This window comes from Oncorhynchus keta, chromosome 11, assembly GCF_023373465.1.
Source record: "Oncorhynchus keta strain PuntledgeMale-10-30-2019 chromosome 11, Oket_V2, whole genome shotgun sequence".
Classification (NCBI taxonomy): domain Eukaryota; kingdom Metazoa; phylum Chordata; class Actinopteri; order Salmoniformes; family Salmonidae; genus Oncorhynchus; species Oncorhynchus keta.
In genome coordinates, this window is record NC_068431.1 from 35647449 (window position 1) to 35669463 (window position 22015).

A 22015-nucleotide genomic window follows, 5' to 3' on the forward strand; every position below is an offset into this window, starting at 1 on the left:
CACAATTCAATATTACTTTTGTAATGCAGTAAAGAGTCTAAAGTTAAGGTTATTGCAGGTCTGTGGAGATCTTCACAATTGCTGTAATAATCTGTGCAGAATCTCGAACGGAATTGATCACTTGAACCATGTACAGTTGAAGTCAGAAGTTTACATACACCTTAGCCAAATACATTTAAACTCAGTTTTTCTCAATTCCTGACATTTAATCCTAGTAAAAATTCCCTGTCTTAGGTCAGTTAGGATCACCACTTTATTTTAAAAATGTGAGATGTCAGAATAATAGTATAGAGAATGAAATAAATCAGCTTTTATTTCTTTCATCACATTCCCAGTGGGTCAGAAGTTTACATACACTCAATTAGTATTTGGTAGCACTGCCTTTAAATTGTTTAACATGGGTCAAACGTTTCTGGTAGCCTTCCACAAGCTTCCCACAATAAGTTGGGTGAATTTTGGCCCATTCCTCCTGACAGAGCTGGTGTAACTGAGTCAGGTTTGTAGGCCTCCTTGCTCGCACATGCTTTTTCAGTTCTTTCCACACATTTTCTATGTGAATGAGGTCAGGGCTTTGTGATGGCCACTCCAATACCTTGACATGTTTGTCCTTAAGCCATTTTGCCACAACTTTGGAAGTATGGTTATGGTCATTGTCCATTTGGAAGACCCATTTGTGACCAAGCTTTAACTTCCTGACTGATGTCTTGAGATTTTGCTTCAATATATCCACATAATTTTCCTCACTCATGATGCCATCTAGTTTGTGAAGTGCACCAGTCCCTCTTGCAGCAAAGCACCCCCACAACATGATGCTGCCACCCCTGTGTTTCACGGTTGGGATGGTGTTCTTCTGCTTGCAAGCCAACCCCTTTTCCCTCCAAACATAATGATGGTCATTATGGACAAACAGTTCTATTTTTGGACATGTCTCCAAAAAGTATGATATTTTTCCCCATGTGCAGCTGCAAACAGTTGAACAGTCTGGCAAACAGTCTGGCTACCAGACTTGTGGAGGTCTACAATTATTTTTCTGAGGTCTTGGCTGATTTCCTTTGATTTGCCCATGATGTCAAGCAAAGAGGCACTGCATTTGAAGGTAGGCCTTAAAATACATCCACATTTACACTTCCAATTGACTCAAATTATGTAATTTAGCCTATCAGAAGCTTTTAAAGCCATGACATCATTTTCAGGAATTTTCCAAGCTGTTTAAAGGCACAGTCAACTTAGTGTATGTAAACCTCTGACCGACTGGAATTGTGATACAGTGAAATAATATGTCTGTAAACAATTGTTGGAAAAAATACTTGTGTCATGCACCGACTTGCCAAAACTATAGTTTGTTAACAAGAACTTAGTGGAGTGGTTGAGAATGGAGTTTTAATGACTCCAAGCTAAGTATATGTAAACTTCCGATTTCAACTGTACTTTTAATGTCATCTCAACTGCAATCCATGCCATAAAAAGGAATTCCCCTCGACCACGGCCACAAATTGGGGAAAACAAACATAATTTTCAATTGACCCGCATTGTAAAAGAGACTACTTCATAGTCAATTTTTAGTCTTACAGAAATAACAAAACATGCTGAAAAGCTGTTGTGTTGTTCTATGTACATGTTAACAGGTCAAGAATCCCGACCTACGCTTCACAATGCTTCCGGGTAGGTAAATGAGGTCTGCGAGAAGAGCCCTGTGGCTTCAGGCTATTTGGTGTGGGAGATTTGTGACTAAAATTACTATTTGTAGCCAAAGATTTTTATAGCTAACCCAAGATAGACCAGAGTCTGTCATTTCCAATGGGAGCAAATGAATCATAGTGGGCAGAACAAGCAAGAAGGAGGGCAGAGCCAAGCACGAGCTAGTGAGATCCTATTGGCATGTTCTAGGATGTATTTGCATATTTCCATTAGGGAACGCCTACTCTGTGAAGTGCGAGTGTGCAATAACTCAATTCGACCTTACACTCCTTCTCAACAACAAGATTTTTGGAAAGCTTTAGCAAGGGGTAAAGTCTACAAAATGCAGTACATTATGTTACAGATTCTAGTTTTGGAAACAGAAAGCTGTATGAAGATCAAATATTTAATCATTTACAAAATAAGCATAATGTCGATTGGAAATTCAGTGACGCAGATGGAACTATCCAAACAGATTTAAATCTCCCCGAAATGTTTATATTTGGTTGCTTTGACAACCAAAAACAATTCAATATCACTTTTCAAATACAATAAAAAGCATATAAACTTTTTGACAAGTTAACAAATGATATGATAGATTCATGTCTCCAACTCAACCATCATTTTAAGTTAAAGAATGTGATTAAGCCAGTAGCTCAAATGTAACTGTCCAAGCAGTAGATACATCTTCTTTAAGTGCTGATATTTGGTTGAGTTGTCTTACTTATTGTATTACTTGTTGTATTACTTATATAATAGTACTTTTAATACAGTAAATAGTACTTTTAATACAGTAAATAGCCTTTCTTACAACATTCAACCCTAAAATGAGTAACTTTTAATGTAATGTCAATGGCAACCCACTTGATTTGGTTCCGCTATTAGATGAAGCAAAGTGATAACACATTCATTTGATGTATACATTAATTTTTTAAAATGAAATTGTATTCCTGAACTTTGCTGTGCTTTTAAATAGTTGAAAGCGCAGTTATAGACATTTGGGTGACAACTAAAACAACAATCAGAAATGTTTTTTTCATTGGAATTTTATTGTGCTTTTAGATGGTTGAAATAATTTTGGCTGATTTTTGAGTGGGTGAATATAGATTGTAATAAGGAATGTGCATTTTTGCCCGTTCAAGACGATTCAATGCATATTTATAGTATATACATGTTTTCCAATACGATACAGGAACTAAACGTTTTAGATTTAAACGATTCGGTTTGATTAGAGGAATGAATCGATGCGGTGTGTGTGTGTGTGTGTGTGTGTGTGTGTGTGTGTGTGTGTGTGTGTGTGTGTGTGTGTGTGTGTGTGTGTGTGTGTGTGTGTGTGTGTGTGTGTGTGTGTGTGTGTGTGTGTAAACATTAAGAACACCTGCTTTTTTCATGACATGGACTGACCAGGTGAAAGCTATGATCCCTTATTGGTGTCACCTGTTAAATCTACTTGTATCCATGTAGATAAGGGGAGGAGACAGGTTAAAGTAGGACTTTAAAGCCTTGAGACATGTATTGTGTATGTGTGCCATTCAGAGGGTGAATGGGCAAGACAAAACATTTAAGTGCTTTAGAACGGTATGGTAGTAGGTGCCAGGTTTGAGTGGGTCAAGAACTGCAGTGTTGCTGGGTTTTTCACGCTCAACCATTTCCCGTGTGTATCAAGAATGGTCCACCACCCAATGGACATCCAGCCAATTTGACATCACTGTGGGAAGCATTGGAGTCACCATGGGCCAGCATCCCGTAGAATGCTTTCGACACCTTGTAGAGTCCGTCCATGTCTTGACAAATTGAGACTGTTCTGAGGGCAACTCAATATTAGGAAGATTTTATTTTCTTCTTTCTTTTGAAATCATCATCACCCACTAATTAATTTCACATTTCTGCAGATTAAAAGCGTTAGCTTCTCTTTGTCTCCCTCTTGGACCATGCAGTGCGGGTAGCAGAAGAGATTGCTGTCCTCGTTATGAAATGATCAACTTTACTCTGTATATCTAAAAATATAAATTCTGATTGTTTCAAACCAAATTTCCCAAACTTTTGCTGATGGTGAACCTGAACAATCCATATATTATATTATTATAAAATGTCATGCAAGCGCCGATCAGCATGTAGCCTACTTATAGCCAGATGAGAGTTGTTTCCAGCAGTAGTTTAGGCTACTGTAAAACACATTTATTATTTGATAAAAATAAATGATATTGTTTGTCACTCAACTAATGAAGCCTAATAATATGCAAGCCATGTAATACATATTTGAATGTTGAAGGTGACACAAACATGTGCCACATCAGGAATAGGTCAACCTCTCATTGGTCAACTTGCGAAGCTGCACACAGTGTGCAGTTTGGTTGCTGATATTGCCTGGGGTTGTTCAGCATGCAAAATGACTTGTAGATTAACGACTGTCAACATCATGTGCAGCTTAGTTTGACGCTGAAGGAGAGGATGCATTTGTCACAGAAGATTAAAGGTATTTTTGGAAGCTAGAAAGAAAGTAATATGAGCAAAATATTTTAGTGAACCAGTGATTGGTAATGTTTGAATCGATTTTCTGATCGATGCATGCTACATTTGGATCGGTTTGGAGTTTGTTAGACTGCCACAACATGCACTCGTATCTTAAACATTTGAACCGGGGTCCTATGCTTATCGTGAATCAATTCCTAGTTGTAATCTCATTGGTCACCATCTCAACAAAATATTACCCAATTATCCACATTGAAATGACGTGGCCCAGTGGAAAAACAATACAGCATGTCGCAATACAAATGTTTCCCTTTCTGTGTAAAAATAACATTTGGGAAAAATATGTGTAGATTGAAGCAGTGCTGTAATGGGTTTTGTGTTTTTGAGACAATATTCTATAAGAGGTGTCGGTCACTGAACTGATTCTCATAGCTTCAATACTGACTGGCATAGGCTAGATGGGAAGGAAATGGGAGGTACTCTACACATGCCATCCCCAACACCAACCGAAACATTATCCTCTATCATCTGTGACTGAGGAATATCCTCCCAGCCTGCTTTGACAGCTCCGGCACGCATCAGGCATTAGCCCTCCTTCACGTTGACGACCCCCCACCCCCCATTCCCAGCTTTCCCACAAATTAGCATGATGTTAGCACAACCGACCTGAGCTGCGCCATGCCACGATGCCATAACAAAGCTCTGTGCGATCTCTATCCCTGGGTCCCTCTGCTTTAGTCTGAGAAAGAGAGAGAGAGAGTGCTACATGATAAAGAGCTGTGTTAGACTGACACAACACAACACACAGCCCTGTCATATTTCCTCTCAGATGTGTTCATCTAAATGGGCTGGAACTGGTGTTCAGTGTTTGTGGTCGCATGGCTAGGCAAATATTTACAAAGCCACTTTGATATTCTATATCAACTGTTAGTAGTGCTTTGAGTGTTTTTATAATGTCTACACAGGGTGGTGTTGTCAGACTTCAGCCACCCTAGTCAAAGACTGTTCTCTCTGCTACCGCACGGCAAGCGGTACCGGAGCGCCAAGTCTAGGTCCAAGATGCTTCTAAACAGCTTCTACCCCCAAGCCATAGGACTACTGAACATCTATTCAAATGGCTACCCAGACTACTTGCATTGCCCCCTTCTTTTACGCTGCTGCTACTCTCTGTTATTATCTATGCCTAAGTCACTTTAATAACTCTACCCACATGTATATATTACCTCAATTACCTCGACTAACCGGTGCCCCCGCACATTGACTCTGTACCGGTACCCCCTGTATATAGCCTCGCTATTGTTATTTTACTGCTGCTCTTTAATTATTTGTTACTTTATTTATTTTGTGTGTGTTATATTCTTAACTGCATTGTTGGTTAAGGGCTTGTAAGTAAGCATTTCACTGTAAGGTCTACAATTGTTGTATTCGGCGCATGTGAGAAATACAATTTGAATTGATCCCATTCTGGTGTGAATTTCAATTCAAAAGCAAAGCTATAGATGGTTGTACAGCATGTTTCTGTATGTACAGTATGTCTAACGATGTGATGTATGTTTTGCCTTGCAGCGCCTCGGTTCCTCAGCACCTCCACAGGAGCCCTGTACATCCTGGACGTGCAGAATGAGGATGGATTGTATAACTATAGGTGTATGACCCGCCATCGCTACACGGGAGAGACCAGGCAGAGCAACAGTGCACGTCTCTTTTTGTCAGGTAAGCAGAGGGACATTACAGCTTGGATGCCTTTCTGTTGTGCAAGTCTGGGTGCCAATGTTTGCATGGAATACACTCTGAATATTGCTAGGTTTGACTATTGTTTCCCTTCACTCATTTAATCTGAACCTGCTCCAAGCTAGTTAAAAGAGTATGGCTAACAATGCATACATTTGACCATGCTACAGTATGCATTAAATATTGAATCCATCTCACCTTTGGCCATTGCTCCTCCCTCAGACCCCACTAATTCGGCACCGGCCATCCTGGATGGCTTTGAGCGTCGTGAGGTGATGACATCACACCGGGTGGAGCTCCCATGCAAGGCATCTGGTCACCCGGCCCCCAAATTCCGCTGGCTGAAGGACAACCGACCGCTGGAACCGGACAGCCGCTTCAGGCAGAGTGTGACGGGCCTGCTGATCGAGAGGGCCCAGCCCAGTGACACGGGAAGCTACGTGTGTGAGGTGTGGAACAGCTATGGCAACGCAGAGGTGGTGGGGAGGCTGCAGGTCAAAGGTCAGTAATAGACTGTGTGCAGCATGTTGTGCTAAATGTACAGTATTATTTGTTGTTAATGTGTATCTAAGATAATGTTTGTCTTTGGAGTTTAAAATCCATTTCAGAGTTGATATGTATTTATCTGACATAGAGAATGTCACATTGACATACGTGTATCTCTTCCAGAGCCGCTGAAGGCGGTGGTCAGCCCGAGGAAGGTGAAAGGCAGCGTGGGTAGCCAGGTGTCTCTGTCGTGCAGCGTGAGTGGCTCGGAGGAGTACGAGCTGTCCTGGTACCGGAATGGAGAGATCATCTACCCTGGAAACAGTGTTCGCATGACTGGAAACAACCGGGAGAACCTGGTCATGGCTGGGATGGCTAAGAGTGATGGAGGAGCCTACCAGTGCTTCGCCAGGAACGGCAAGATGTCCGCCCAGGACTTTGTCCAGGTCATCCTGGAAGGTCAGTACAATCAGTGGATGTCTGTGTGGTCAGGGAGTTATTTGATTATATATGAGTGATGTTACTGTGAATAACAGTAGGGAACGTCTCTGAATGTGGGTTTTTGTGTTTGGGTATTTGGGTGTTTTTAGTGTATATGTGCGCGTGAGCGTTATGTGACCATGCATAGTGTGTCCATATGTGAGTGTGTGCTTGCCTGCATGTGTTTGTGTATGTTTGTGTGACTATGCAGAATGGGGGAACACCAACCATTGATCAGGTGGTGTGTGTGTGTGTGTGTGTGTGTGTGTGTGTGTGTGTGTGTGTGTGTGTGTGTGTGTGTGTGTGTGTGTGTGTGTGTGTGTGTGTGTGTGTGTGTGTGTGTGTGTGTGTGTGTGTGTGTGTGTGTGTTAATGAGAGCTGCAGTAAAGCTCTGCCACAGCCCCTGTTATTAGATTATCAGAACAAGCCTCACATTGCTCACATCGCCTGTGCTCCGTTGCTGGGGAAACTGTCTCCCATTGCCATGGACCAGTATAAAGACGGTATTGATCATCTATAATAGGGAGGAGGAGGAACAATTTCAAAACCTCTCTCCACTCAGTTCTCTCGCTGGCCCACGTGTGAAATCCATACAGTATGGAAATATACAGTATTAGCTTGAATGGGCACTATGTGCTCATCATGATCCCCATAAGGACATTTCAATATATTTAACTTCATGTAAAATATATTTCAAATACATGTACATTTGCATTTTTGCTCAAGTGCATGTAATGCCTGACAATTCCAGACATGCCTGGCTCTGACATCGAGGGCTCTATTTTAACAAACCTAATGCAATGGTAAATCTAAGCACAGGTGGAAGCACAATAGGTTCAGGGGAGTGTAAAAAATATTTTTGCTATTTTCACTATCCCAATTATCGGCACACTTGCTGGCGTTGGTGCAGAAGGGCTGGGTTTTGATGAATAAACAAGTTGTGGGTGTGTCTCAGAACATGCTTCATGGCAAAATATGTGCTTGCTTTAAGTTGTGCATTTATGGTATTTTATGTATTTCCTTGGAATCAACTCCAATGTTAAATTATTTTCATTTTTAACTAGGTAAGCCAGTTAAGAACACATTTGTATTTACGATGGCTGCCTACTCCGGCCAAACCTGGACGACACTGGGCCAATTGTTTCGCCACCCTACAGAACTCCTAATCATTGCCAGTTGTGATACAGCCTGGATTTGAACCAGGGTGTCTGTAGTGACGCTAGCACTGAAATGCAGTGCCTTAGACCGTTGTGCCACTCAGGAGCCCAGAGTGAATGGAAACGGCTTACAGACACTAAATAACAAAATGAAGACCTATCTTTGCTAAATACGTTCACTTGAACCCATTTTCAATTCATATTGTTCTAAGTAATTGCATAGCCTCAATAGCATTCACACTGATATAGGGGCTAGGCCTACAGTAAATTACATTATGGCTCAGCATGGGCATGCCAAACATTTTCAATAAGCAAGATTAAATTCATTATTGATAAGGCCTAAAGCGGGAACTGTAAGAACTGACGCTGGAGTTGAGAAGCAGGTACAGAGAGTGAACATTTAATTTTGCACAGACGTGGAACAGGACAGGAACAAGGTCAGAACCAGGTAACACAATGACATATGACAATTAATGCAGAAGCGGGGAACAGAGCTGGGGAACAGACAGATATAGGGGAGGTAATAACACAGGTGATTGAGTCCAGGTGAGTCCAAATAATCGCTGATGCGCATGACGAGGGAAGCAGGTGTGCGTAATGATGGTGGCAGGAGTGCGTAATGCTGGGGAGCCTGGGGCCCTCGAACGCCAGAGGGGTATAGCGGGAGCAGGTGGGCATAATGATGGTGGCAGGAGTGCGTAATGCTGGGGAGCCTGGGGCCGTCGAACGCCAGAGGGGTATAGCGGGAGCAGGCGTGACAGGAACAAATATTAATAACTTATTAACAAAACATCAACTTATTTGAAATAGGCTATGTCACACTTACAGGCACCATCATTTCTCCCTGTGGCCATATAATATTAAAACAATGAAGAGGATGGAGGGTTTTACACCTGCACCGTGCTTCTACACCTGCATTGCTTGCTGTTTGGGGTTTTAGGCTGTGTTTCTGTACAGCACTTTGAGATATCATCTGATGTACGAAGGGCTATATAAATACATTTGATTTGATTTGATTTTACGGCTCATCCAAACTTTTCATTGTTGCTGGACAAAGATCCAATATACAGTGCATATGGAAAATATTCAGACCCCTTGACCTTTTAAATATTTTTTTTATGTTACAGCCTTATTCTAAAATTGATTAAAAAAAACGTATTTATGTAAGTATTCAGACCCTTTGCTACGTGACTCGAAAATGAGCTCAGGTGCATCCTGTTCCCGTTGATCATCCTTGAGATGTTTCTACAACTTGATTGGAGTCCACCTGTGGTAAATTCAATTGGTTGGACATGATTTGGAAAGGCACATACCTGTCTATATAAGGTCCCATAGTTGACAGTGCATGTCTGAGCAAAAACCAAGCCATGAGGTTGAAGGAATTGCCCATAGCAGACAGGATTGTGTCGAGGCACAGATCTGGTGAAGGGTAGCAAAACATTTCTGCAGCATTGAAGGTCCCCAAGAACACAGTTGCCTCCATCATACTTAAATGGAAGAGGTTTGGAACCACCAAGACTCTTCCTAGAGCTGGCTGGCCGGCCAGCCAAACTGACCAATCAGTGGAGAAAGCCCTTGGTCAGGGAGGTGACCAAGAATCTGATGGTCACTCTGACCAAGCTCCAGAGAACTTTCCTGAAGGACAACCATCTCTACAGCACTGCACCAATCAGGCTTTTATGTTGGAGTGGCCAGACGGAAGCCACTCCTCAGTAAAAAAGTACTTGATAGCCCACTTGGAGTTTGTCAAAAAGCACCTAAAGGACTCTCAGACCATGAGATTCTCTGGTCTGATGAAACTGAGATTGAACTATTTGGCCTGAATAACAAGTGTCACGTCTGGAGGAAACCTGGCACCATCCCTACGGTGAAGTATGATGATGGCAGCATCAGGCTGTGGGGATGTTTTTCAGCGGCAGAGACTGGGAGACTAGTCAGGAATGAGGGAAAGATGAACAGAGCAAATTACAGCGATACTTGATGAAAACCTGCTCCAGAACGCTCAGGACCTTGGACTAGTTCACCTTCCAACAGGACAAAGACCCTAAGTACACAGCCAAGACAACTCAGGAGTGGCTTCGGGACTGAATGTCTTTCAGTGACACAGCCAGACCCGGACTTGAATCTGATCTAACATCTCTGGAGAGACCTGCAAATAGTTGTGCAGCAACGCTCCGCTTCCAACCTGACAGCGCTTGAGAGGATCTGCAGAGGATGGGAGAAACTCCCCAAATACAGGTGTGCCAAGCTTCATACCCAAGACTTGAGGCTGTAATCGCTGCCAAAGTTGTTTCAACAAAGTACTGAGTAAAGGGTCTGAATACTTATGTAAATGTTACATTTCAGTTTTTTATGTTTTATAAATGTGCAAAAAAAAATCTAAAAACCTGTTTTTGCTTTGTCATTATGGGATATAGTGTGTAGATTGAGGAAAACAAACAATTTAAGTCATTTTAGAATAAGGCTGTAACGTAACAAAATGTGGGAAAAGTGAAGGGGTCTGAATACTTTCTGAATGCACTGTAAATGCATGTGTTAAGTACAATAAAATCAATTTGGACAAAATGTATTTTAGCTGCGGCCACCTGTGGATCTGGAGGTGTGGCTTGTTGGAGGCGTGGCCTTGAGTGAGTTTTCGTTAGGCCACCCATCTGAGAAAGTGTCATGTCAGTTCATGTCTTATCTTGTACCTTGTTATTAAAGGTTTAGCTTGTACACTACCAGTTCTGTAGTCTTAATGAGACTGACATACACAAAGTGTACAAAATATTGGGGATACCTTCCTAATATTGAGTTGCACCCCCTTTTGCCCTCAGAACAGCCTCAATTACTTGGGGCATGGACTCTACGAGGTGTCGAAAGCGTTCCAAAGGGATGCTGGCCCATGTTGACTCCAATGCACAATCCAACAGTACTGTCAAGTTGGCTGGATGTCCTTTATGTGGTAGACCGTTCTTGATACACACAGTACCAAGTCCAGGTACCCCTGGTTGGGAACCACTGTACTAGAAGAAAAACCTTTAGCTCTAATCCACCTCCCATCTACTAGAACATACACCTTTAGCTCTTACCCAACTCCCATCTACCAGAAGAAAAACCTTTGGCTCTAATCCACCTCCCATCTACTAGAACATACACCTTTAGCTCTAACCCACCTCCCATCTACTAGACCACCTTGAGCTCTATCCCACCTCCATCTACTATAACACATTGAGCTCTAACCCACCTCCCATCTACTAGACCACCTTTAGCTCTATCCCACCTCCATCTACTATAACACCTTGAGCTCTAACCCACCTCCCATCTACTAGAAGAAACACCTTTAGCTCTAACCCACCTCCCATCTACCAGAAGAAACACCTTTAGCTCTAACCCACCTCCCATCTACTAGAAGAAACACCTTTAGCTCTAACCCACCTCTCATCTACTAGAAGAAACACCTTTAGCTCTAACCCACCTCCCATCTACTAGAAGAAACACCTTTAGCTCTAACCCACCTCCCATCTACTAGAAGAAACACCTTTAGCTCTAACCCACCTCCAATCTTGTCTCCCTCTCCCCTTCTCTCCAGATGGCACACCCAAGATCATCTCCTCCTTCAGTGAGAAAGTGTTTGGAACCAACGAGTTTGTTTCACTGTTCTGCATGGTGAAAGGCACACCAGAGCCCAGGGTGATGTGGACGCTGGACGACGAGCCGGTGATCAGGGACTCCCGCCACCGCATCGGCCACTACACCAGCCAGGAGGGCCATGTGGTCAGCCACCTGAACATCAGCCAGACCACGGGGCCGGACGGGGGTGTCTACCGGTGCATCTGCAACAATTCGGCCGGGGCGGTCTCCTACCAGGCGCGAATAAACGTAAGAGGTGCTTGTCAGATCAGCTCCTCCAAAACAATTACATTTTACACATGTTTCTGAATTAATTTGTTGTTGTTTTTCCTGATCCATGTTTTTTTTTGCTAAGCTCCTTTGAGTGTGCCAGAATAACCTATTTTGAGCTCTTTCCAGGGTCTCTATGTTGGTTGTGTGTGTGTTTTCTGTGTGTGCTGTGTTAGTTGTGCACCATTTGCTTATTTCTTTCCTTCTTGTATTGTCATCACAAAGAGGTTTACATGTGCCTGCGTTTGTGTACTTGTGTGTCTTTGTCTGGGTGTGTGTTGATGTGTTCTATGTGGTCTGTTTTCCCCATCTGTCGTCCTGTCTGTGTCGATGTGGGTCTCTTTGTGTCAACTAGTTCCTCTGTCTTTTCCCCTTTTGCTTTCATTTCCTATTCAGAACATGGCAAATTATCCTAGGGGCTCGTATAGTGCTGCGATCATCACTCTCTGCTGTCAGGGCATTAGAGACGTTACCGCTATCTAACACCCGCTGATGGCTTGATATTGGGACACCATTAAGTTGATTTACACTTGCACTAGCATATGACTGAGGAGCAATCTACACTCAGCAGGGAGGTGCCATGCAGCTTTAAAGCCAGCTACTGTAGGACTGACTGTCACCATGGTTTCTGGGGGTCTATCTAGAGACTCCAGGCCCTCCATCCTCTACTTAATGCTAATTCCTAACAGAGAAGGATAGGCCTATGGCCTGTGTTACGGATTGAATAACTCCTTTTGATGGTTTGCCCCATGGAAAGTAGAGTTGTCACGGTACCAGTATCGCGATATTCAGAGGCATTGTGGCAAGGAAACAAAACATGAAGGAAAACAGTCTTAATGTTGGAAACAAGGAACCTTATGTTGTCAACTAGAATCACGTTTCGTTTCCAGGCTATAGCACACACTATTGTACATAGAGTAGGTTTTTTAAAGGACCAAAGAGTTTAGTCTGCTTTGTGTTTTACTTTTTGCCATGGAAAATCCGTTTTTAATTTGTTTAATTGTACCTTTATTTAACTAGGCAAGTCAGTTTAGAACAAATTCTTATAATTATTAGGTATCCTAGGAACTCAATACTGGTATCATGACAACCCTACTGGAAATCACCATGTTGCAGCTTTAGCTTGGGCTTAGTGAAGGGATGTTAAAGTCTCCAGGTCAGTAGGCTAGCTAGCCTAGCGCAGAGCACAGCACTGAATGCAGCCAAGCATAGAAGATACATCTCCACAGGTGCCATTGTGGAGATAGTGTAATGACTGTTTCTCGCATCGTTGGCTCCTTAATCGTGTTAAAGAGAGTAGCAGCGTGGATGCCTGTGCAATGCACTAGAGGTGCACACCACCACATAGTTAAACTGTCTTCTATTCGACAGTGCCTTCAAAGTATTCACACCACTTGACATTTACCACATTTTGTTGTGTTACAGCCTTAATTTAAAATGGATTACATTGTTGTTGTTTTTGCCTACCCACAATACCCCATAATGTCAAAGTGGAATTATGTTTTAAAAATGTATACAAATTGATAAAAAATGAAGAGCTGAAATGTCTTGAGTCAATAAGTATTCAATCCATTTGTTACGGCAAGCCTAAACAAGTTCAGGAGTAATAATTTGCTAAACAAGTCACATAACAAGTTGCATGGACTCACTCTGTGTACAATAATAGTGTTTAACATGATTTTTGAATGACGACCTCATCTCTATACCCCACACATACAATAAAGACCAGGGAGGATTTATAATGCTTCATAAAGAAGGGCGGGCACCTATTGGCAAAAACAAAACAAAACAGACATTGAATATCCATTTGAGCATGTGGAAGTTATGAATTACTCTTTTGATGGTGTACCAATACACCCAATCACTACACAGATGCAGGTGTCCTTCCTAACTCATTTGCTGGCAGTAGCAGTGCATGGGGAAAATAACTGGGAAAACCAAGCCGAAAAACAATGGCCATATTACAACCAGTCTTGTGATAATTGTGTTTTTTGCACTATGAACCTGTTAGTTCAAATGCCTTGCCAGAATAAATTCAATCACACCTTTGTTTCATCACAAAACCGGAGAGCAACATCTGTCCGGTGGAGTCAGCAAAGGATATTGCATGTAACAAACAGTTACATTAACTACAGCATGGTCAATCAATTTAATGTTTCCGAACTTTTCGGATTACTAACCCGCTATTGATTTAGAACACTGGAGAGTTTCCGCAAGTCGCAAGAAAACAGGAGCTGCCTCCACTATTCCAGCACCATTTCAACTTCAACATTTCAACATCATCAAATCACCTCTGCTTAGTCTAATACAGTGACAACTAAAATATTCCAAAAACAATTTAGTCCAATCAATGTAAGCTAAATATCATGCGGCTGTCCATGGTTCTGATTTATGTTTGTTTGTGTGTGTGTCTGCGTGTAGAAGAAACTTGTTGACTCACCCTACTTGTAGAGAAACACCAATGTCATCCTCTTCTCTTTCATGTTGCAGTAAAGGTGGACTCTGTCGTACAGTACACACTTTTAGTTTTTGTTGTCTTAGGCTACCTGGTTAAAATGCTTGCTCGCTAGCAAAACTTCCTGTCATGGGCAACAATTATCCAGTTAGTTAACATTAGCCTACTACATCTAGCTACATATTGAACTTCCATCCTCTCAGGCCAGAGGCACCATGTATGAATTTACAGTTGGAACAGAATCATCGTTATAATACTTGGCCAGTACAGAGAATTAAGTAAAACCACAAGTCCAAATCCCTATCCCCATCCATGGCTAATTTAGGAACAAGGGACAATTTTAGCTAGCTGGCTAACTAGCCACCGGAGGACAACAACACAATGAGATGCAACAATTCAAGTTTATTTCTGTCAAATTACTTTTGGCTTGATGTGATGTGATTGTTGTGAAGCCAAATCCAAGCTGGTTTCTATTGACACTTTCTTTTTTGCTGCGCCAGGACCATTCAGTTGAGCTCAATCAGTTTAGTGCTACGCTGATTGGCTGTTATTGTATTTTTTTTATGATGGGAGGCCAAATGGTTGATGGCTTCCCTTGCATTCAATACTACAGGTGGCAACAATATCATATTATTTTTGACCATACAGCATCAGAAGGATGGGCTATGCCTCCTGAGTAGCACACATCCTGGTGTTTGATCCCAGGCTGTGTCACATCCGGTCTTGACCGGGACTCCCATAGGGCAGTTCACAATTGGCCCAGCCTCATCCAGGTTAGGCGAAGGTTCGGCTGGGGGGGCTTTACTTAGCTCATCGCGCTCTAGCGACTCCTTGTGGCGGGCTGGGCGCCTGCAGGCTGACTACGGTTTTAACTGTGTTTCCTCCGACATGTTGGTGCAGCAGGCGCCCAGGTTAAGCGAGCAGGTGTTAAGAAGCATGGCTTAGCAAGTCATGTTTAAGAAGACACATGACTTGACCTTTGCCTCTCCTGAGCGCATTGGGGAGTTGCAAGGATGAGACAAGATTGTAATTGGATATCACGAAATTGGGGAGAATTTATTTATTTATTTCAAAAGCTTGAAGACTTTTGAAAATAATAATGGGCAAATGTTGCACAATCCAGGTGTGGAAAGCTCTTTGAGACTTAGCCAAAAATACTCACAGCTGTAATCATTTGCGAAGGTGACTCTAACATGTATTGACTCTTGAATACTTATCTAATCAAGATATATAAGTGTTTTACAAATGTTAGAATTTCTAGATCGGTTAGAAACAATTACAATTAAATCCATTTTAATCCCACTTTGTAACAACAACATGTGGAAAAAGTCAAGGGGTGTAAATACTTTCTGAAGGCACTGTATCGAGCTACAGTATCCAACTGTAGATCAGTACAGTGTTTCCCCACCCTGGTCCTCGAGTACCCCCAACAGTACACATTTTTATTGAAATGCTGGACAACTTGTCAACTAATCATCAGGTCCTCATTGAGCTGAATGAAGTGTGTTTGTCCAGGGCTACAACAAAAATGTGTGCTGTTGCGGGTACTGGAAGACCAGGGTTGGGAAACAATGATCTACAGTATGTCAAATATACTTATAGTCAGTCAATATCCCTGATAGGGGCTGTATTATGGAGTCATATTTGTTATATATGCTGTGAGTTTTCCAGCAGTGTGAAAGAGAGAGCAGGGGGAACATGAGTAATAGTTTTGATAATAGGTTCATGAGTGGGAACATTGTCTAATGCTTGTCAAACGCAATCATGGCTGGCGTCTAGCAGGTACTAGAACAGTATAATAATATTCACTTTACCTCAGAGAGATTCAAATTGGAAGGTAGGTAAACCCCCCCTGGAACACTCAGCTATGGATAGGTCCCAGGACGAGGTGATTTTATATTGCTATTATTCCATAAGACTATTATAGGAAATAAATGGTAATAATTTACATAAATGAGCACTGCTTTATAATAAAGAAGTATTTATTTTTGTAAATGTTTTTTTAACGTACATTCTTGCCCTGTATTTACTAATTACAGGGAAAAGAGGTGTTGATATTATACTAATCTATTATCCACAGTAAGATATTGTTTTAATATGTTACAATCCCCAGTAAATGTTTCCTTTGTCTTTCAGAATGAATCACTGTCTGTATCCATGGTTTTTGACACATCAACATCTCACACTTATAAATTTTCACATTTCTTAGCCTCAAAATCATTTTAAGAGAGGTATTTCTCTTCTGTCTCCTTTAAGGGCCTGCCAGCATACGACCAATGAAAAACCTCACTGCCATTGCTGGGCGGGACATGTATATCCACTGCCGCGTCATTGGCTACCCGTACTACTCCATCAAGTGGCACAAGGATGCCAACCTGCTCCCCTATAACCACCGGCAGCGGGCGTTTGAGAACAATGGCACGCTAAAGCTGTATGATGTACAGAAAGATGTGGATGAGGGCGAGTACACGTGTAGCGTGCTGGTCTCACCTTCTCTCTCCACCAGCCAAAGTGTGCACATCAGTGTGAAAGGTACAGTACGCACTCAGACCTGGTCTCACTCTGCCAGACTCAGTTAATAAACATATAACGTAGGGCTCCACGACCTAGAGCTACAGTACCAGTTAAAAGTTTGGACACACCTACTCATTCCATTGTTTTAATAAATGTATACTATTTACTACATCGTAGAAAAATAGTGAAGACATCAAACTATGAAATTACACTGTATATTTTATATTTGAGATTCTTCAAAGTAGCCACTCTTTGCCTTGATGTCAGCTTTGCACACTCATGGCATTCTCTCAACCAACTTCATGAGGTAGTCACCTGGAATGCATTTCAATTAACAGGTGTGACTTGCGTTTCAGTTGTGTTGTGACAAGGTAGGGGTGGTATACAGAAGATAGCCCTATTTGGAAGAAGACGAAGTTCATATTATGGCTAGAACAGCTCAAATAAGCAAAGAGAAATGACAGTCCGTCATTTCTTTAAGACATGAATGTCAGACAATCCGGAAAATTTACAGTGCAGTTGCAAAAACCATCAAGCGCTATGATGAAACTGGCTCTCATGAGGACCGCCACAGGAAAGGAAGACCCAGAGTTACCTCTGCTGCAGAGGATAAGTTCATTAGAGTTAACTGCACCTCAGATTGCAGGCCAAATAAATGCTTCACCGAGTTCAAGTAACAGACACATCTCAACATCTACTGTTCAGAAGAGACTGCGTGAATCAGGCCTTCATGGTCAAATTGCTGCAAGGAAAGCGCTACTAAAGGATACCAATAAGAAGAAGAGACTCGCATGGGCCAAGCTCCCTAGTGGCGCAGCGGTCTAAGGCACTGCTTTTCAGTGCTAGAGGCGTCACTACAGACCCTGGTTTGATCCTGGACTGTGTCACATCTGGCTGTGATCGGGAGTCCCATAGGGTGGTGCACTATTGGCCCAGCGCCGTCTGGGTTAGGGGAGGGTTTGGCCGGGGTAAGCTTTCATTGTAAAATAAGAATCTGTTCTTTAAAAAAAAAAGGAAATCTGTCCTTTGGTCGGATGAGTACAAATTTGAGAGTTGTCGTGTTTTTGTGAGACACAGAGTAAGTGAACGGATGATGGCCATATGTGTGGTTCCCACTGTGAAGCATGGAGGAAAAGGTATGATGGTGTCACAGTGCTGGTGACACTGTTGGTGATTTACACGTTAACGAGTGTGCAAGGCGGGGGGAATCACACTGGCTACGGCCCTAGACAAAGCTGGGAACACTGTCATTCCCACTCTGCCTAATTTGCCTCTTGGCTGCTTAGCATTCCGAGCCTGAGGAGAGGAGAGGGAATCCCCAGGAGCCCATTATGCCTACTTTGTTGTGAATTAAATAAGCGCTGAAGTGCTGCTTATTCCAATGTTATTTTAAATCATTAATTCTCCAAAGCATCTGTTTCTCACGATGTCTACAGTGTCCCCAGAGAGGGAGAGGGAGAGCACATCCATGCTCATGCAGTCAGGCATATTCGTGTTATTTCAGTGAGAATTCTGCCTCCCCACAATGGGAAATAAAATCAGTTTCTCTCTCTCTCACTTGCATCTCCACTGTGTTAAAACATGCTATTAATAAGGTGATGGACTGAATGTGATGATGGTTGATTAGGGACATCTTTTCACAGGGGTTTCACAGGATGGTACCTGCTAAACTTACAGTGGTGCATAAATAGAACTGAGTTGAATCCTTGCTTTTAGAGACATAAATAAATATGCTTGCCTTAACTCAACCCCTCTCTTTCTCCCGTAGTTCCTCCCACCATCCATCCCTTCGAGTTCCCTCGTTTCTCCATCGGCCAGCGTGTGTTCATTCCGTGTGTGGTGATGTCAGGTGACCAGCCTGTCTTCATCACATGGCAGAAGGACGGTCAGCCAATCCCGGCCAGCCTGAGTGTAACCATTGACAACATAGACTTCACCAGCTCCCTGCGTATCTCCAACCTGTCTCTCCTGCACAATGGCAACTACACCTGCATTGCACGCAACCAGGCCGCCATCGTGGAACACCAGAGTCAGCTAATTGTCAGGGGTGAGTGAGGAGGGGAGGGAGAAAGGGGGAGGTGGGATGGGCGGGGTGGAGAAGGGTGAATAGGGGAGAGAGGAAGGGTGGGGATGGGGAAAAGGGGCAAGAGGGCTTGACCCTACTCAAAGATATGAGTCTAGAAGGTATTTGGCAGTTTTGCAAGTATTTAGCTAGATACAGCTCTCTTCATATGTTCCCCTACAGTTGGAGTGAATGCAAATCAACCTACCACTAGACCTATACAGTATGTTGGGTATAGCACAGGAAAACCTGGCAAAACTATATGCTTAAACAAAATATAACCCTAACATGCTGACCAGACCACACAAATGTGTGCGAACAAGTGCGTCCACGTGCGCTATCTCACGCAAGTTGATTTTGTCCACCCACACCAGTAGCGATCAGGACACGCAGGTTGAAATATCAAAACAAGCTCTGAACCAATTATTATTTAATTTGCTGTTGCTAGCTAATTTGTCCTGGGATATAAACATTGGGTTGTTATTTTACCTGAAATTCACAAGGTCCTCTACTCAGACAATTAATCCACAGATAACAGTAAAACCACATTTTTTTCTAGTCATCTCTCCTCCTTCCTTCAAGCTGCTTCTTCTTCTTTGGACTTCATATGGCGGTTGGCAAACTACTTTAAGGTGCGTTACCACAACTGACTGGAGGGTGGACCTCAGTTAATCTTTTAATCACCCATGTGGGTATATGCTCCTAAAAATCTACGAGGAGATGGCATTGGGTGTATGCTCCTAAAAAACAATGAGGATATTGAATAGAATGTAATAGAATAGAATAAAACTTTATTGTCCATCCAGGATGGACATTTTTCTTCGACATCACCTTCATTATTAAAATAATCACATACATTCTCACATCATACACATTTAAACCAGTCAGTCCATGTTGCATACACTAAAAACATAGAAGACAGTAATAAATTCATGCACTAGATACAGTCGAAGTCGGAGGTTTACATCAACTTAGGTTGGAGTCATTAAACTTGTTTTTCAACCACTCCAAACATTTCTTGTTAACAAACTATAGTTTTGGCAAGTCAGTTAGGACATTTACTTTAAGCATGATATATTTTCAACAATTGTTTACAGACAGATTATTTCACTTCACACTTCATTCACGGTATCACAAAATTCCAGTGGGTCAGAAGTTTACATACACTAAGTTGACTGTGCCTTTAAACAGCTTGGAAAATTCCAGAAAATGATGTCATGGCTTTAGAAGCTTCTGATAGGCTAATTGGCATCATTTGAGTCAATTGGAGGTGTACCTGTGGATGTATTTCAAGGCCTACCTTCAAACTCAGTGCCTCTTTGCTTGACATCATGGGAAAATCAAAAGAAATCAGCCATGACCTCAAAAAACTAAAACGGTATACCTCCACAAGTCTGGTTCATCCTTGGGAGCAATTTCCAAACGCCTGAAGGTACCACGTTCATCTGTACAAACAATAGTACACAAGTATAAACACCATGGGACCACGCAGCCATCATATCGCTCAGGAAGGAGACGCGTTCTGTCTCCTTGAGATGAACACACTTTGGTGCGAAAAGTGCAAATCAATCCCAGAACAACCGCAAAGGACCTCATGAAGATGCTGGAGGAAACCGGTACAAAAGTATATATATCCACAGTACAAACAAGTCCTATATCGACATAACCTGAAAGTCCGCTCAGCAATGAAGAAGCCACTGCTCCAAAACCGACATAAAAAAGCCAGACTACGGTTTGCAACTGCACATGGGGACAAAGATCATACTTTCTGGAGAAATGTCCTCTGGTCTGATTAAACATAAATGGAACTGTTTGGCCATAATGACCATTATGTTTGGATGAAAAAGGGGGAGGCTTGCAAGCCGAAGAACACCATCCCAACCGTAAAACACGGGGTGGCAGCATCATGTTGTGGGGGTGCTTTGCTGCAGGAGGGACTGGTGCACTTCACTAACTAAATGGCTTCATGAGGAAAGAAAAGTATGTAGATATATTGAAGCAACATCTCAAGACATCAGTCAGGAAGTTAAAGCTTGGTTGCAAATGGATCTTGCAAATGGACAATGACCCCTAGCATACTTCCAAAGTTGTGGCAAAATGGCTTAAGGACAACAAAGTCAAGATATTGGAGTGGCTGTCCCAAAGCCCTGACCTCAATCCTATAGAAAATGTGTGGGCAGAACTGAAAAAGCATGTGTGAGCAAGGAGGCCTACAAACCTGACTCAGTTACACCAGCTGTCAGGAGGAATAGGCCAAAATTCACCCAACTTATTGTGGGAAGCTTGTGGAAGGCTATCCAAAACGTTTGACCCAAGTTAAACAATATAAAGTCAATGCTACCAAATACTAATTGAGTGTATGTAAACTTCTGACCCACTGGGAATGTGATGAAAGACATAAAAGCTGAAATAAATAATTTTTTCTACTACGATTCTGACATTTCACATTCTTAAAATAAAGTGGGGATCCTAACTGACCTAAAACAGGGAATTTTTACTAGGATTACGTTTGAGGGTCTGAGGGTGCAGAGGGTCGGAGGGGTCGCCAATGACAGCCAGTGCCTTCTTTTTGGTTGCCTTGTGGAACAGAATGTTCAAATGTGCCTGTGGTCGACCAATTACTATGCTGGCTGTGTTTACTATTCTGGTCAGTTTGTTTTTGCTCCTCATGCTCAGATTACCAGACTGTCATATTGAACGTGAGGATGCTCTCCACCAAGCTGCTGTACACCCTCTCCAGAACATCCTGGCTGACCCCAAACACCTTTAAGGCAGGACTTGCAGCGCGTTAGGCATCAGAAATAGAACCAAATTCTATTTTAGCACCAGGCTACGCTGACGAGCATGAGCAGTGTGGGTGCAATGATTGAATAACATGTATGTGATAATTTTGCAACACTCGAGCACGCGCCGCTTTTGCTCTGGTCAGCATGTAATCCCAATAGCAGTGATTACCGTAATTGCATTTTAATGTTGTGATGTGAGATGCCACTTATTCCACTACTGAAGGCTAAAATGCATGGTTGGTGTTAATTCCATTTCAATTCCAGTCAATTCACAAAGGAAACTGAAATTCCAATTATCTTTGATGCTTTTCAA

At 42.4% G+C, this 22015-nt stretch overlaps 1 protein-coding gene across 3 annotated transcripts in view; it reads left to right on the forward strand.

The window, feature by feature from the left end:
* The window catches only part of dscama (Down syndrome cell adhesion molecule a), a 176633-nt gene that overhangs the window by 102036 nt on the left and 52582 nt on the right, over window positions 1–22015 (forward strand). For all 3 annotated transcript variants that reach the window (XM_035780367.2, XM_035780370.2, XM_035780369.2), the window contains exons 4-9: window positions 5716–5862; window positions 6103–6381; window positions 6550–6825; window positions 11575–11871; window positions 16597–16872; window positions 18623–18901. In XM_035780367.2, coding sequence (XP_035636260.1) covers window positions 5716–5862; window positions 6103–6381; window positions 6550–6825; window positions 11575–11871; window positions 16597–16872; window positions 18623–18901 — 1554 coding nt within the window. The remainder of the gene's footprint in view (window positions 1–5715; window positions 5863–6102; window positions 6382–6549; window positions 6826–11574; window positions 11872–16596; window positions 16873–18622; window positions 18902–22015) is intronic.